This window comes from Onychostoma macrolepis, chromosome 03 (genome assembly GCF_012432095.1).
Source record: "Onychostoma macrolepis isolate SWU-2019 chromosome 03, ASM1243209v1, whole genome shotgun sequence".
Classification (NCBI taxonomy): domain Eukaryota; kingdom Metazoa; phylum Chordata; class Actinopteri; order Cypriniformes; family Cyprinidae; genus Onychostoma; species Onychostoma macrolepis.
In genome coordinates, this window is record NC_081157.1 from 39,995,546 (window position 1) to 40,014,359 (window position 18,814).

At 36.9% G+C, this 18,814-nt stretch overlaps 1 protein-coding gene across 1 annotated transcript in view; it reads right to left on the minus strand.

Annotated features, from left to right (window-relative positions):
* The window catches only part of plcl5 (phospholipase C like 5), a 107,348-nt gene that overhangs the window by 69,685 nt on the left and 18,849 nt on the right, over positions 1-18,814 (minus strand). The window contains 14 exon segments of the mRNA XM_058768221.1: positions 5,228-5,348; positions 5,746-5,850; positions 6,754-6,805; positions 7,626-7,648; positions 7,650-7,779; positions 7,970-8,112; positions 8,955-9,049; positions 12,354-12,560; positions 13,340-13,432; positions 13,620-13,742; positions 14,440-14,527; positions 14,799-14,978; positions 17,637-17,792; positions 18,105-18,256. Of these exon segments, the coding sequence (XP_058624204.1) occupies positions 5,228-5,348; positions 5,746-5,850; positions 6,754-6,805; positions 7,626-7,648; positions 7,650-7,779; positions 7,970-8,112; positions 8,955-9,049; positions 12,354-12,560; positions 13,340-13,432; positions 13,620-13,742; positions 14,440-14,527; positions 14,799-14,978; positions 17,637-17,792; positions 18,105-18,256 (1,668 nt within the window).

An 18,814-nucleotide genomic window follows, 5' to 3' on the forward strand; every position in this document is an offset into this window, starting at 1 on the left:
TCCAGTTCTTTTTCTCCACAGCCCAGTTAAGATGCTTCTGACGTTGTCTCTGGTTCAGAAGTGGCTTGGTAGCCCTTTTCCTGAAGACGTCTGAGCGTGGTGACTCTTGATGCACTGACTCCAGCTTCAGTTCTCTCCTTGTGAAGCTCTCCCAAGTGTTTGAATCGGCTTTGCTTGACAGTATTCTCAAGCTTGCGGTCATCCCTGTTGCTTGTGCACCTTTTCCTACCCAAATTCTTCCTTCCAGTCAACTTTGCATTTAATATGCTTTGATACAGCACTCTGTAAACAGCCACACCTTTCAGTAATGACCTTCTGTGACTTACCCTCTTTGTGGAGGGCCTCAATGTTCGTCTTCTGGATCATTGCCAAGTCAGCAGACTTCTTTATTATTGTAGCTTCAAAGAACAAGAGATACCCAGAATTGATACTGTAGGGATGGTCATTTATTCAAACTCAAATGTAAATATTCTAATATTTTGAGATACTGATTTTTGACTTTCATGAGCTGTAAGCTCTAATCATCAAAATTAAAAGAAATAAACATTTGAAATATATCAGTCTGTGTGTAATGAATGAATATAATATACAAGTTTCACTTTTTGAATGGAATTAGTGAAATAAATCAACTTTTTGATGATATTCTAATTATATGACCAGCACCTGTATATATATATATATGCTTGTGTCATAACCCTGCTGAAAAAAACAATAGAACCCTGCCCAAAACACAATAGAAAATGTAATGGATTTATGTGATGGTTTCTATTGGGCTTCTATTGTTTTGTTTTGTTTTGTTTTGTTTTGTTTTGTTTTGTTTTGTTTTTTGTTTTGTTTTGTTTTGTTTTGTTTTGTTTTGTTTTGTTTTGTTTTGTTTTGTTTTGTTTTAGCAGGGAAATTAAGTATTTATATTGAAGTGCGCAGCAGACTGTAGTCAAGCTCAGACACTTCATTTAAAATGTGATTATTTACTCAGTGACAAGAAAATTAACAGGACTGAACATGCCAGGATGCAAATAAAGAGTATTTGAGTGTGCAATTGAACATCACAGAAGAATTCATAGAATCCACTTCTAGGCTACTTACCTATTGGTAAGATAGGCAAGACCTACTGTTGTTTTCCCTCAAAAAATAAATAAAAAAAGGCACTAACTGGCTCTTTTTAAAAAGATTAACATGATAGACAGTGAAATTTAGAAACATAAGAAAAACGAAGAAACTGATTAATAATAAAAATAATAAGCTTCTTAAGACAACAGGTTTTGTTGTTAATAAATTGCTAGAAGTTGAGGTTTAACAAAATCGTCCTCCCAAATGGAAACTCATTTAAAAATACAATTCATAAATTAAATAGCCTAGCCTAAATTATGCTTTTTAAATTCTAAAAATACAATTAGTTTTTTTTTTAGAGTTATTATTTGGCCTAGTCTGTATTTATAGCCTATTTAGCTCAATCAATATGAGTCTAAGGCAGTGGTCTCAAACTCAATTCCTGGAGGGCCGCAGCTCTGCAGAGTTTAGCTCCAACCAGCTCCAAATCACACCTGCTTGCAAGTTTCTAGTAATCCTGAAGACCTCGATTAGCTGGATCAGGTGCGTTTGATTAGGGTTGGAGCTAAATTGTGCAGAGCTGTGGCCGCCAGGAATTGAGTTTGAGACCAATGGTCTAAGGCAGTGGTTCTCAATTCCAGTCCTCGGGGCCCCTTGCTCTGCACATTTTGCATGTCTCCCTTACTTAACACACCTGATTGAGATCATCAGCTCGTTAGTTCAGTTCATGGATCTCTTTCCTAACAAGCTGATGATCTCAATCAGGTGTGTTAAGTAAGGGAGACATGCAAAATGTGCAGAGCAGGGGGCCCCCAGGACTGGAAGTGAGAACCACTGGTCTAAGGTATGTCCTAATTCAGATTATTTTGGCTAAAATCATAAAGATAGCGTAGCCTATACGATGGGCAATTTTTAATACAGATAATAAATACAAAATGTGTTTAGGATTAGTGACACTAATTGTTTCAGTATGTCCTGCAAAGATTAAACCCAATGTCTTTTCCTCCTTGACTGAATTTATTTGATTCTCAGTAGGCCTACCTGTTGGCCAAAGAGCGGATCAGCTGACTCTGATCTCTTATCGTTCAGCTTTTGTTAGTGCAGTACCTGTCCTGGCATATACTGTTTTTCTATATATGGATCTATTAAGCACGGGTTTCTGTCTCCAAGCAACAGATGAGCTCTTTCCTCAAGCAATATTCTCTTTGCAATTAGAGACATAAAACATGTTGCTGCCTGACGGTAAATTTCAGTAAATTGTTTTTTATAAATCATGTCTGAAAGTATAACCATTTTCCTGAGAGGAGTGATGGTTTGAGCTTATATGGTGTCTAGATAATTTAAGTCGATTGATTCGTTCTCTCACTGCTGGTGCGGCTTCTCATCGGACTGGCATTCACCCATTTCGACCAAAAGAGGGGGCAAGTTTACTTCACTCTAAGCTGTCGTCGGAAACCCGTCCAAAAGGAACAGGAAAATGTTTTTGTGTGCGAGTTACGTTGTGAGTTATATAGGGAACAACAGGATCCCGGACATTGCATTGTATAGGCTACATTCACTTTTAATCTAATATATTACTGAAAATTCTGCTGAAACCTATTTGTACGAGAAAAAGCCTACTAAGGCCCCAACTCTTACCAAGACCTATAGCTGAGACAAATTTTGTGTGTTTCTATGTCAAAACCAGATTGTAAAATGTTTTTTTTTTTTTTTTAGTATTATTGTTTGTGTGTTTTCTCTATACACATGATTTTAATGCGTGTGAAGGAATGGCTCAGATTTTGCAAAAACGACAGTGCAGATGTTGCATGTTGATTCATGTTCACACTCTGCATCCACTGTGGCATTGATGTCCCGTCATACTTCACACCACTATGGAAACGGGGAACATTTCACCTTCAAAATCAGGAAAACAGCTTTGAAAACCAGGGTTGTAAATGTCTTCATAGATTTGAAGTCGATCAATATGTTTTCACTGACAGATATTCTTTAACTTTTACATTTGGTCCCTTGAATGTTGAATAATTTGTTCCATTCTTGCTAAAAACTACTTCACAGCTTGAAGAGTCCAATGACTGGAGCCTATAAATGTCTATTTTTAGTTTATGAAGAAAAAGACAAACTTGAGTCTTCTCAGATTCATGCTGTTAGGAAGAGTGGTTGCAAAGAGCACAATGATTTTGCTCTAAGTCCCTTATTCAGAAACCATTTAGAAGGGACCGGATCGAAAGACTACAAATGGTTTGTAATTTTAAAACGTCAAGGTGCACACACTGTTAAAGGAAATCACACCAATTATGAATCCAAGTTCATTTCATTCTCACAGGAAAGACAAAGTGCTCAGACCACTTGTGCTGGAGTCCAGATTATAAAAAAAAAACCTTTATTGTCAATTCAATTTCTTTTCTCTACTGCCAAACCACAAACATGGGACGAACACAAAACAGAGCAAAGCTGAACATACCAACACGCGCACACACACACACACACACACACAAGCATTCACTCCCACTCACACACACACACACCTTGACACCTACAGTGAGAAACAGTCTACACAACAACATGACAGATCAGTTGAAAACCAAGACAATAAAAAATATGAAGAAAAATCACACAAATTCCTATGTGTCTCTGCCACGACAGAGAAATAGAGAGGGGAAAATAAATCAACATCCACTGCGAGGAATAAACCATCCTTTAAAAAAGAATACAGGCATATGAAAGTGGGCATCATTAGTCAGGTTTGCACGTTACACAGTTATTACAGTAAGCACACAGGAAACGTCTCTTCGTGCTAACTTCACTGTTTGGCTTTTTCTTCCATGCGAAAGCTCAGCTGAAATCTGAAGTGAAACTACAGTTTTCTTGCCATTCGAGTACTGATTTTGGATCAGTATGTCAGGGCTTCTACCAACAATCGGACACAGTAAAGCGTCGTTTTGCTCTACACAGAGGGCCGGAGCCATCTAGCGCCCAACAGTAATAAAATAGAAATATTTTAACAAAAAATACATTTCATATATACTGGATATAGGTACTTTCTTTTAATTATGTCATTTTTATTTATATTTTATTATTACTATTATTTGTATTTTACATCAACTGTATGTCAATGTCCTGAGTGGCCAAGGCTTCTGTGCAGGCGTATGCAAAGTACGAGAGAAACAAAGATGCAGGTCGGTTGCATGCAGAAATTTGAACCTATAGGATGGCCAGTTATGAGCATATGAGGAGCAGCATGTGTAACCATGACGACGGGTTCTCTTGTTTTGTTCCGAGAGGAAAGCATGAGAACAGATTAGGTCATCACCTGTTGCACTGGAGAGAGACAGACAGAGAGAGCGAGAGACGGCCGGTGTAGTGTAGCGTGAGCCCAGACGCTCAGCAGACCTCTCTCTGCCCCATGTGTTTCCATCGCTTTACGCGGGACGGATGCGAGCGGGCGCGTGTGTGTTTCTCATGTGTGCCTCAGTTCCGGTGATGCGAGTGACAGGTCGTGTGCTGCTGGTTTGGATGCGGGTGTAACTTGTGTTCAGAGTTCAGATTAAACACAGACGTAGATGTAGCTGCACCGAATGTTAACAGCCTTGCAACCTAAACACTCTTTAGTGTACAGAAGCGTTACATTGCAAACGCCATATGGTAACAATAATTTCATCGTCTGCAAGAAAGCATTCGTTTAAGAGTGCAAAGGATAATATGCATTTACTTCAGATGCAGTAGATATTTGAACACCCTTGAAATAAAATGACAACCATAAAACAGTTTGAAAAACATAAAAATGTTCCTTACAGTAGCACATCTCGGCTTAAGGGTTTCACAGATTCGTTCTGCGAAAAAAGTCATTTTGAAACAAAACGAAAACAACACACGCACAAAGGAAAAGAGATAACATGCATCTCTCTCTCTCTCGCTCTCTTTTTTCTACAATACTGTTTGGTGGTATTTAATTAGAGGAAGGCTCATAGTATTTTTTTCTTCTTCCATTAGCTCCTTCCTCTTCTACAGAAACAAGGGATGTGGGAAAGAAAAAGAGGTGTGATGATGGAGAAAAAGAATTCGTGAAGACCCACACTGAGAATCAAATGGGGAAAATACACTAAGAGTGAAAGGAGAAAAATATAAAAAAAAAAAAAACATTGTTTAGGGAGAGAAGTCACAGGTCAAGAGGTCATGACTGCTGGCCGCTCCACTGGCCCTCCATCGGTCGACGGAGCAGTTCCTCTACATGCCTCGCTACATCCATGGTGTCGTCCAGATCGAAATCACCATCAGCATCCAGCATAGGGTCTCCACTGAGTTACATCGAGAGAAAACAATAATCTTGATATGCATTTACATCAATTCCATAGTATATACAGCACATTTTAGAGGGTTATTTACTATAAAAGCTATTATTATATATATAGTGTGTGCTGGTCCAGATGAAATCAATAGATATTTTCTATGCTGATTTGAAGGAGAAAACTGGGATTGTCCACCCAAAAATCCCGTTAAGAACTTTGTTCATCTTCGGAACATAAATTAAGATATTTTTGATGAAATCCTTTCTTGAGCGTGTCAGTTGCATTGCTGTCTATGGAGGGTCAGAAAACTCTTGGATTTCATCAAAAATATCTTAATTTGTGTTCCAAAGATGAACGAAGAAGGTCTTACGGGTGCAGAAAAATACAGGCAGACAGAAACACTCACATGGGAGGATAGAGTCCATAAGCATGTGGTTGACTGACAGCTGGAGATGCCGCATGGTCCATGTAGGTGGGGTTTGCTGCAGGGTCGGGGTTAGGTGTCGCAAACCTGCATAAACACAGACGCACACATAAATAGTCAATTATTTAACATCATCAGTGTTATTTTAGTATTATTTATATACTGTTACAGTATTTATTCTTATTTTGAATTAGCTTTTATTTGAATTAAATTATACTTTTGTCATTTTGATTCGTTTTTTTTTTTTATTTGGTTTTAATACATTTTTATTTCATTTTAATTTTAGGAATTTGGTCTTTCAACTTCAACATTTTATTTCAGTTTTGTTTTTTTAAGTATAAGTCTTTCATCTAATATTGAGAAATGAGTTTGAATCCAGTCTGATATACAGTATATTGACACAGCTTCACGTAACATGTCATTCTTCTGTTCTCTCTCCCTCAATAAAATGTCAGAAAGCTCCAAAAATAACTAACAAGAGACGTTCAGCTCATTTATTCTGTTCAGCTCTAGTTCACTGCTTGTTGCTACTCTACAGACTCTAGCGGGTGCTGGCAGTCAGAGCTCTTGCTAACCCTCAAAATGAAGAGCTAGTCTGATAAGCACTTCCTCAGAATGCTGATGAGAAGAACTGAATTATCTGAGTCTGATGGTGTATGACTCCCTGCTGAGTTTGACCGAAGTGGAAGACTTGCTAACAAGACCAACGGGGTCGTCCACCTATGGATAAATAATGCTGCTAATGAGGCTAACAAAGCTAAGTATATGCTGAGGAGTGGAATGAGAGCACAGAGTCTCAAGTATCCATGGCAACCAGTAACTGCCCACAGAGCCAGGCCAGCGCTAAAATGCTAGCGTGCAATTAGGTTTACCGCTCGGAGTTAACAGATTAGCTCTTGAATGTCAGAGATGTGAAGACCTGTGCTGAGAGGTCAGAAAAACACACAGAGACAGAAGTGTGTGTGTGTGTGTGTGTGTGTGTGTGTGTACTCTGGCACTACTTGTTTGATCTGTGGTTTGACGTATCCGTCCACAGCTTTAGCTGGAGAGGTGGGAAAGATAAACAGATTATTCCTAAACCATAACACAACACTAGTTCACACTGTGTGTGAATGAGAACACACACAGTCAAACACAAACACGCTAGATTAGCCAGAGTGTTACACTCTCATTCAAACACAAGGACATAAACACACACATGCAAACACACAGGCTAGCAATATACTTATAATGGTTTTTACTGGCTCTAAAAAAATAAGCAATATTGTGCATACTGTGAAGATTTTAATGTGCTTTTAATACGACAATTTTTTTTCCTAAGGATGGAGTCATTATACTATTTTCACAGTCCTTCCTTGTGAGTATACAGGTGTAAAAACAGATGTTTTACAGTGTCCCTGATTTCAAAATAATTTCAAGATGGTACCTTTAATTCATTTTCATGAATCGGTTCATATTGTTCTTTTAAGTAAATCATTTCAAAACTTTGAACTCTCTTAATTCTCTTAGGTTTCAAATTTCGTATTCGTATACGTATACAACGTATTTGTGCACATAAATCATTTTGAATAAATATTTTAAGAAATACACAAGTACATACACTCACCAAGGCTGCATTTATTTGATCAAAAATACAGTAAAAACAGCAATATTGTGTGATATTATTACACGTTAAAATAAGTGTTTTCTGTTTTAATATATTATAAAATGCAATTTATTCCTGTGCCGCAAAGCTAAATTTTCAGCATCATTACTCCAGTCTTCAGTGTCACATAATACTTCAGAAATCATCCTAATATAATGTGTGCTCAAAATATCATCTTTTTATTAATTTTGAAATAATAATTAGAGATCAAGCTTACACAGCGGAGGGGTGTAGTATTTAGAAGACCTCGTCTTTGGGCCGGTCAGGATAGAGGAACAGGAGATGATTCAGGTCACTGATGCGATCCGCCAAGGAGCGGATAGAAAAGTCTTTGGTTGTATATGGCATGAGGTTCCAAACCATCCTTTCTCCTGTGAAGGACAAACACACACACACACACAGGAGTTTTGAACTAGTTTTAAGAGCATTTAAAGCCACTGTAAGTGATTCGTTTTGAAATACCATGTATAAAACGTCCCTATTATACAACAATATTATAAAGTGCAACTAAGTTAGGTTTGTGTTGAGGAACGGCAGTGGAGAAGCGAAGTAAAGTTCTACCTGCTTTGTTAGGGTTCTCTGCGACCCAGGCTATGGTGATGCCGCCAATTTCTGAGTCACTGAAGCGCAACAGGAAGGTTCCGTTGGGTTTGGACATCAGCATGTCCTGAGCTTGCTGTTTATTCACAAAGCCAAGAATCGCCCTGAGACACACAAGCACACAAACACATGAACACAAACATGTATTCATAAAAGGACGTTTACGCACACAAAAACAGAGAGGCTGTTATCTTGTGTGTACTGTTCAGTTTCACCATGATTTGTATACAAAGGATTACAAGATATAACGACTGGGGGTTGAACGAAAAAGATATGCAAAAAACAAAAGAGAGAGAGCTAGATCTTATCAAAGCCTCAAGAGGTCTCTCAGATCTTACTCCTGTGTTAATCCATCCATGGTTTAATGCCTTAATGTATAGTCTTAACCAGCACTATAGTCTTAACCAGCACTATCAGCCAGTTGCCATGGCAAAGAAACACTTCATAATGAAGATATCCATTATATACCACTCAAAAAAAAAAAACTGATTTAAGAATGTGATTCATTATGGATCATTATGATTCATTTTCCAGTAGAGTGGCCAGGTGAAATTTACCAAAATTGAAGAAATCAGAAGTGTCCATGATTTTTGACCCAATTTCTTTGCAGAAATAAATAAATGTGACATTTTTCTTGTCTGTTAATTAAGTGCATTTTCCATTTAAAGTCACGTAACTGAAATACGAACAAACGTCACTGACATTTCTTTGTGAGATTCACCATGTTGGGTCATGTGGCATAAACGGCAGCATTCTCAGCTGAGTGTGAGAGATGTCATTGTTATGTGAGGGCAGACAGGAGCAAACGGCTCTAATTCTATTTCTTTCTGTTTGTTCATTGACTGAGCAGCAACAAAGAGATTTTTTTTTTAGCTTTTACACATGGATGAAATTTTATCTTTAACATTAAATCTGCAGGGGTGTTCTAACTGAGGTCAGGTCTTACCCATCATTCCAGTGAGGCTTCAGGTGTTTTTTAGTGAGCTCCATCACACCATCAAACCACTGCCAAAAAGTGAAGTTCCTGCCTGGTAGACTCTCCTACAATGACAACAAACAAAGCAGGTTTAAAAGACTAACATGCACAGTAAATATAATGATGCTGAAAACAACAACAACAACCAAAGATTAACCTACATTTCTAACTACATACAATAGAAACAAATCTGAAGCATCTCAATGCAGCTTTTCTATTACAAAATACTAATAAAAACTTTGCATTTTAAATAAAGGTTCAGTTAATTTAGACCTCTTCCCAGTATGCACTGACAAGGGCATGAATAATTAATACGGCTTAATTTACATTTACAACTTTATTTATATTGCTATTGCTGATTTTGTTGTCACATTTAGTAACTTGAGAAATGGGAGATAAAAGGGAACACTTTGAATAGAGCTGATATGGTCACACTTTATTTTAAGGTCCAATTTTCGCTATTAACAAACCATTAACTACGACTTTTACCTCAATAAACTACTAATTTGCTGCTTATTAATAGTTAGTAAGGCAGTTGTTAAGTTTAGGTATTAGGGATGTAGAATATGTAGAATAATGTAGAATAAACAGCCAATGTGTTAATAATAGGCATTCTAATAAACAACTAGTTAATAGTGAGAATTGGTCCCTATACTGAAGTGTTACCGCTGATACAATTTAAGAAATTTTCTTAGAGTTACATAATATAGAAAGTTACAGATTTTAAATCATGTCAACTTAACATTTTTATGGGATAGTTCATCCAAATATAAATATTCTGTCATTTATATGATAATATATATTACGATACTTTGAGAAATTTGTTTTTTTCTCTCCATATAATGAAAGTCAGTGGTCACTATAACAGTTTGGTTACCAATATTCTTCTCATATCTTCATGTTCCACAGAAGAAAGAAACACAAGAGGGCGAGTAAATCAATTTCTCTTGTAAAGTTCATTTACAATATTTACCTAAATAGATTCATTTTTTTGGTTACATCTACTTTTTACACAGTGTGTAAAGAAAGTGTTAAATAAGCCTTAGTAGCAAGTTGTAGACTATTCCTCATCAAAGCATGTACAAAGCTTATTTCCTCACAAACACCTAACAGTTATGGAAAATAAAGCACGAACGTATGAAAAAACAATCTGATGAATTCCCGGTACGTGTTAATGGCAAGTGATGCATTCATTGGAAATGGACATGGAGTTAACATGAATCACACAGTAAACAGCTAAACGTGTGTGGGTTAAAGCTTGAGAAACACAGGCATGACTGGCTGAACGAGAGCATGATCCACTGCCTCATGTTCATTCTGTTTTTAATCAGTCATCCACAAGCAAAGTCACATTACTTAGGACTGAAGACAGGAAGCGTTCATCTTCATCTCTTTCACTTTAATCACTCTATTTCTTAGAACACAATGTCCTATGTCCAGTCTGTTTCAACAGTTAGCATGGCAGATCACACAGAGACACGCAAACACACGGATGTCTCATGAACATGTACAATCAGGTTCAAATTCGGAATTTAGAATCTAATTTAAACATGGTCACATTTATTTACATAGTATCGTATACAATACAGATTGTTTCAAAGCAGCTTCAGAAGAGCAGGAAAATAAGAGTCTTAATGCTGCAAAATCGATCAGTTAATTTCAGTTGTGAAGCGGTTATAATTTCAGTTCACTGATCTAAATTCAGCTATTTAGTTCAGTATTTATTTATGTCAATAACAGTGTCAGTGTTGCATCAATTATTGATTTTGAGAATCAAGAACTTTTTCTATTTAACTTTTGACTCAAATTGTTCATATACAAGTATAATCATATAAAAGCGGATCATAAATTGTAATCAATTCAACTTGTTTAATGCAAAATAGCATTTCCACATGTGTTCACAGACTTTTGCACCCCACTGTATGAAAGCATCAAATCATTAGCATGCTTTCAAAATAACTTTGTATTTATGCAAGTGTGCGCATACGTGAGTATTGTATCAGTGACTAAGTAAACAAAGCCATAAACACAAACGAAGCCTGAATTCCAAAGGCCTTCATTGGGAACACTGCCCGCTCAATGTAGCAGATCAGCAAAGGGCCGTTTCAAAGGCAGCCACAGCCTTAGGCCTGCCAGGACATCAAAAGCTCTCCGATCAAACCTCACTTCCTGAATAACCATTAACTATTGCAATGGAAGCGATAGAAGCAATATTGATCATATCAGATAACATTCTGCTTCAGGTAGACGGGTTGCCACTTAAAATTAAGAAAACAAAGTCAGAATGATGAGAGAGTAGTTTGGGATTAAACCATCTGTAAGAACATCGTTCGATAACGGCGGCTCTTTTGGGTAACAAGCAGCAGGTCACAGTCACGGTCAGAATTTGTTACAAAATAATAGGCCATACTGCTTCCAGCTCATCTACAGCTCATTTCAAAGCTCATGTACAGCTGTCAAAACCATGATTTTATGAGTAATAATGAAGTACAAAACTAATTATATTCAATACAGAGTGCAACTGAATACAGGGGTCTTTATTTGCGACAGTATGGGATGTGTCGTTATGAATGATATTTTATTTTAAAATCTCAATTTACATATCAAACCAGGTATTGCCAGTTACTTTCTCTATTTATGTTTCAACACTGAAAACAGTTCGGATTTTTTGGAAGGACACATTAAAGGGATAGTTCACCCGAGAAAAAAACCCCCCAAAAAAATGAATTAATTACTCACCCTCATGTCGTTCCAAACCCGTAAGACCTTCGTTCATCCTCCGAACACAAATTAAGATATTTTTGGTGAAATCCAAGTGCTCTCTGACCCTCCATAGTCGGAAACGCAACTGCAACGTTAGGTAGTAAGGACATCATTAAAATAAATCGATGTCCTTACTACCTTTCTGGGCCTTGAATAATGGTAGTTGTGTTGCTGTCTATGGAGGGTCAAAAAGCTGGATTTCATTAAAAATATCGGTAACACTTTAGAATAGGGAACACATTCACTATTAACTACGACTTTTCCCTCAATAAACTCCTAATTTGCTGCAGAATTTTCATTTTTGGGTGAACTATCCCTTTAAATTAATTTAAAGTAACTGTAAAAGCTTTTAAATTGTTACAAAGGAAGGGCATTTATTTAGAATAAATTCTGTTATTTCAAACTTTGTTCATCAAAAAATCCTGAAAAAGGTATCACAATAATAAGCAGAACAAATGTTTTCAATATTGATACCTATAAACTTAGCAAGATAAAAACTAATTGACTGTTGGTTTATGAGGGTCAGATAGCAAATAGAGGAGTTTTGACCTGCTAAATACAGTAATTTAGTACAGTTTGGTGATTGAATGTGAGTAGTGTATTTACCCTGTTAAACTGTGACCAAGTCATGGTCATGTTGCGGTAGTCCTCCGGGTTGACGCTGGAGCTGCTGAAGGCTTTCTGAGCAAGAAAGACGAGATTCTCCTCAGACAGACCTCGATTTGATTGCACCTCCGCCTTGTACTTCATATTCAGAGCCTCACATAACTGCGGCCACAACACCTTGTCGGGCACAATAAAAGGCACCCGTCCCTGAGAGAGAATGAGTAAATACATTTAACATTTTACAGTTGGAAAGTGTCTCCAGGGATATATTACACCAACTCAACTATTTTCCTCATCACATCCTGCTTGATTTGCATAAACATCTAACATGTTCTGTGTGGACGCCACTCACTGCTGCCTTGAAGAAAACCATATCGGTGACTCATGATGATATGATATTACACAAACCCTGCAAAACCTGTATGGACTATTTTTATAATGCTTTTATCGTTATTCACTCACTATTTGTGTTCCAGGGAAGAAAAAGGTTGTACAGGTTTGAAAAGACGTGAGGGTGAGTAAGTGATGACAGGATTTAAATTTATGGATGCACTGTTCCTTTAAAGAGAGTTTGTAGAGTAAAGAAACGTGAGTCATATGCCACCAGCCATCCAATCAACACCCACACTTTGAAACATGACAGTTTTGTTTGTTTGTTGAGGGGAGATTGAGACCCTGGTGAGTGAGAGAGAAATTACATTATGTATGATTAGGAGAATGAGTCTTGCGTGTTGTCAAGGCAGGGCTGATCTTTGTGATGTTTAACATAGTTAAGATATAGGACCTTTATTTATCGCCACATGACCTGGGAATTTGTTTTCATGACTTTCATGTGATATCGCTATACAATGGCCTCATGAGCTTATTACAGGCACAACCGACCTGGTATTAAGTACTTTGCTCAAGGGCAAAATAATGATGGCCTGAACTTTAGCCACTACACCACATCTTCCATCCAAAGATGCACTGATGTTTAAGTAACTCACCGGTTCAGCAAATGCATTGTCCCACAGAACGGTGGCCGTGGCATTGTTGTCTTGACTTCCATGGACAATTACCACCACAGGCAAAGAGAGAGTCTGGGGGGAAAAATGTGTGGATGAGAAAAACGAATAAACCAAGTAGTCAAGGACTTTATTATATATTATGGTGCTGTTGATTAACAGAATGGCTATTTAACTATTATAATTTTGCTGCATTGCTTTAAGTGGTTCCTGTCAGATTGCATTTACTAATGGTGATTTGCTAATAAGCACACAAGCTCACCTTAACCTGAAATACCAGCTCATTTCCCCCCACACTGAACTGTGATTCAAACAAAATAGTAAACTTCTCCTCGGTAACAGACTCTGCCCCTCTGCGGTCTGAACGCCTGATCCGCTTCAGAGACTACAGGACACATGAGAAAAAAAGAGAAAATATATATATATATATATGTACTTTATTATAAGCAGTTAAATTTGTTCTTCCTGCTTAACACGAGTCACTATCACATAAAACACCCTCCAAAAAGTACTCAAGCAACATTTACAAATGTCATTCACTGCATAAAAAAAATAGGACTGTAAATTTAGATAAATTATCTAACCAAGTGTTCATTATAAATAAAGTTTTAAAAAGCACAAGCACTTTTGAAGTGAATTACTTCACAAGTAATTTTTAATTTGGACATTTTCATTTTATAATATAATATACTGCACAAATTATGGCAGGATTATTTGGAGACTTTCTGGTTGATAAATGCACAGAAATATAATTATTTTTTTAACAGAGACGTTAGCCCTGAGATACTACTTGGTTTGATATTTTGTTCATAAATTGTTGAAACTAAAGGTTCAATAAGCTGTTCTATTTTTATGAGTATTTACATGACAGGCTTCACAGGGTTAAGTGTTGCTCAACTGAATTCATTGTTGATGCATAATCGAGAAGAGAGCTCTGTTCTCTAAGCAGGTACAGAGTAAATTATGAATGAATCTAAATGGTGGCTGACAGTGTACTTAGAAACCCCTTCAGTCAAGTTCACACACTCATCTTACAGGAGTTTTCTCTAAAGTCAGACTTTAGACGGCCACACCGCACTCACCATGTTTCTAAAGTGTGCACTGAGAGTGCCTGTGGTCTGGTGGTACTCCATCACACAGTTGTTATTCAAGATCTCACCACTGCTGTCACTGTTAGACAGACACATACATATACAGAGAATATGATTCTGCATATAGTTTAACAAAAAATAGAGGTCCATTAAGTGACAAATTTAGGTAAAAATTGGGTTTGTGCATAACAATTGTGCGTTAGTAAATGTACAGTTGAATGTTGAATCTGGGGGGTCCTGATGAAACATGCTTTGTTTTAACAGCTTCAGGCGCATTAGGCCAGATCACAATGAGTCATCTGCAACACCCAGAGGAGTTACTAAATACAATGTGTTGTGTTTTTGCTCACTTTCTGGTGTTTTCGTTCTTGAGCAGGGCCTTGGCCTGTTGTTCGCTGATGATGGTGGCTTTGACCTGCGGTGGGTTCATGTGCACGTTCAGTTTGCCACCTACCAGCAAACGCACTGTCGCCGCAAATTTAGTTTGTGTTTTCAGCACCTGAGGAGGCTGCTTTTCGATGATGAAGGTACTGCAGACAAAACACACACACACACACACACACACATACTTACTGTACATCCATATCCATAAAACACACTGTATATCAAAAGAAGAAGAAAAACACATGTGCACTACTGTACTAAGTTTGGGATCAGTTTTTTGAAAGAAATCAATATCTTTATTCATCAAGGATGCATTAAATTGATCAAAAGTGACATTACCAAAAGACATTTACTCAACTGTTTTCAACATTGCTAAAAAAAAAATTTGGTAATTGAAATTTATACATCATCTGAAAGCTGAATAAATAAGGTATATTTGTAGCAATAGCCAAAAATACATTGCATGGGTCAAATTTATAGATTTTTCTTTTAATGTAAAAAATCATTAGGATATTAAGTAACGATCATGTTCCATGAAGATATTTTGTAAATTTCCTACCGTAAATATATCAAAACATAATTTTTGATCAGTAATATGCATTGCTAAGAAGGCGATTTTCTCAATATTTAGATTTTTTTGCACCCTCAGATTCCACATAGTCAAATAATTGTATCTCAGCCAAATAGAAAACAGTTATTATAATTATAATAATATTTCACCATATTACTGTTTTTACTGTATTTTTGATCAAATAAATTCTAACTAATATTATATCACCAATATGATAACTTTTTCTGCTTTCCATTCAACTTGGATAGTCGTAAAAATAAATTTACATTTGGCAAAGTGCAACAGAACGTTACATGAAAACTTGAGCAAAAACCCACAATATGCAGGTGTAAGTTGAACGTGATGGAACCCTTTTAAAAAATAAAATACATAATAGTTAATAAATCAATTATTTATTTTAGAAACAACAAAGAAAGAAAGAAATGGTTAACTAAAAGTATGAATTAAATGAAAATGATATATTGATATAGTTAGGTATTATTTTCTAAAATTGAAGCGTTTTAATTTAGAGTTAAGGTTAAGATTAGTCAGTAGTCATTTGCAATAGTCATTAGAGCATGTTCACTATTCACCAGGCCTAACTATAACTGGTACAACTACAACTTCATTTTGATATGTGGCTATGTTATGTTAAATAGCTATACAGCCAGCGTTACACTTCTCAGGTTGATGGAGATACATTTAGACACTGATGGTTTTTAAAAGCACAGTTCCCATTAAGCTCAGTGTTTCAGTGACTGTATGGCCTGAGGCACCAAACACACACACACACACACACACACACACACACACACACACACACACATAAGAATGAAGCACCACATTCATCCCCTGTGGTAGGTGTGAATGCTGACAGCTTGAGATATTATGAGGAAGAGAGTGAAGGAGAGCAGAAGTTTGTAGACATCCCCCTGTGTGCCACCAAAGTGATCTCTCTGACAAACGGCCTCGGTTCATTTCTCACAGATACCAGCACATGCAGGGTGAGTGAGTAACACATAAACACTCAATCATTTGCTACTGAGGCATTCATCGTTTAATTTCATAAAATGTGAGAATGAACAACGTGAAGGGATAGTTCACATGAAAATGACAACTGCATCATCATTTACTCATCCTCGTGTTATTGCAAACCTTTATTATGACCTTTTCTGGTCCTTACGGATGTAAAAGTGATACATATGACTTGGACAGTATATTTTATAGCATGTCATTTTTTTAAGAAACGAATGCTTCTAGTCATGAAAGATGGCTTCAATTTATGCAAAGTCACAGGAAAGACATTCAAAATAAGATTTCTGTTGCAAATAAATGCTGTTCTTTTGACCATTTCTTCGTCAAAGAATCCTGAAAAAAATGCATGTTTTCAACACTGATAATCAGAAATGTTCCTTGAGCGGCAAATCAGCATATCAGAATGATTTCTGAAGGATCATGTGACACTCAAGACTGGAATAATGATGCTGAAAATACAGCTTTGCATCACAGAAATAAATTACATTTTAAAATCTATTTAAATAGAAAAGAGTTAATTTAAATTGTAATACTATTTCACAATATTACAGTTTTTACTGTATTTTGAGCAAATAAATGCAGCATTGGTGAGCAGATGAGTTTCAAAGACAGCTCTCCTATGTGCATGATTGTTCATAAGAGAAGTAGAAATCTCCATTGAGTCAGATTCAAATCACTGAATAATGTATTAAGTAAACTTCTCTTATGAACTTGGGCAGAACATTTCTGTGCGTAATAACTTATATCTCTCTCTGTTACACACACAAAGCACTGTATGGCTTCAGAAAACTTGAGTTGTACGGACCACTTTGATACATTTATGAGGCTTTTGCATCCTTTTTGAAGCTTGAAAGCCCATCTACTGTATTTTAATGGAAAAAGTGATCAAAAAGTGTTCTTGTATTATGTCAGAAATGACATGAGTGTCAGTATTTCTTGGAACTATCCCTTTAATAATTATTTCTAGATCATTCACTAAGCACCCCTTCCTTTATATCCAAAATGTAAAATCTCCTTAAAACCTATAACCACTTAGACAACCACTCAGTAAGCTACTGAGTAAAAAATACACACACATAAAGAGCACCGCTGCAATTGTAGCAATGCCGAGAAAGAGATATAGTAAAAATGCACAGATTTGATTACTGGTTGTGTTACTGTTGCAATTAGCAATCACTTAAACTCACTGCTATTCTCTCTCTCACACACAAACACACACCTGGTGACTAAAGCTGAGATGATGTCCGTGATGGTGCTGTTGAGTTCGGTCAGCAGCTCTTCGATGGGGCCGGGAATGGGCAGCTGCTGTCTCAGATGCTCCGCCCTCCGGATCTGCTGACGATTCTGCCAAATGGTTTCTGCTAGCTTCTCACACCTGTGCATAAACACACGCAGAAATGCCAAACCCAAGCATAAACTACAGAGCTGCTCTCTGCATATGTTGTGTGTGTGTAATGTAAACGCAAATGTTTTGTGGAAAACCACAACATGCGCATGCCTCTGATTATTTGCATAACTGTCTTAGTGTGTGTATTGCTTTATTTAGCCATGCACTGGGACAAATCTGCCCCAGAAGATAGCTTATGATGGTTTATGTAGCAATTATCATTTGTTTTAGCTTTTAAAAAAAAAATAGAGGTCTATGGTATGTCCTAAATTAGACTGCTAAGTATACATGTGTGCGCACCATGACTGTAGTATGTCCAGTCCTCCCTCGGGCGGCCCGCCATTGCCAGCCAGCTGTTGACGTCTCTTCCACTGAATCAGCTCATCGTCAAGAATCACCGTCTGCTGTTTACGTAGCAATGCCAGTGTCTTCTGGTGTTTCTCTGCCAATCCCTGAGCACACATACACAAGCTCATATAACACCACATGAACAGACGTGAACATATGTGCTGTACTAACATAAATAACAATGGCCATCAGGTTTACTGCTGTACTTAAAAACAAATGGGCAACATCAAATGGAAGTGTTGTTTTAATTTTAAAGAGGGCATATAATGGAAAATAATGGAGAATCTTTTGAAATGAAAGTGTTCCTCATTTTACCTGAAACAAGGTTAGCCAATCAAAACGTTGTGATGAAACAGATGTAAAGACAGACATTTTTCTGCATTTTCATATTATGACATAGACCCATGTAAAATGGATTATCGATGGTTGTATTCATTGGTCGCTGATTAGATGAAGGCAGATCTGTATGTGAGTTTGCAGCAAGGGGAGTGTTTTAAGTGGGCGTAATGATTGGAAAAGTCATTTTACCAGAATATCAAGTTATGACATTTTGATTTGAAGTCATGAGGTCAAGAGAAATTAAACATATGCAGGGATGAATCGTTCACAATAAGAGCATCAACAAGAATTTTCATGCTGACTCTAAATGTTGGTTGGTTAGC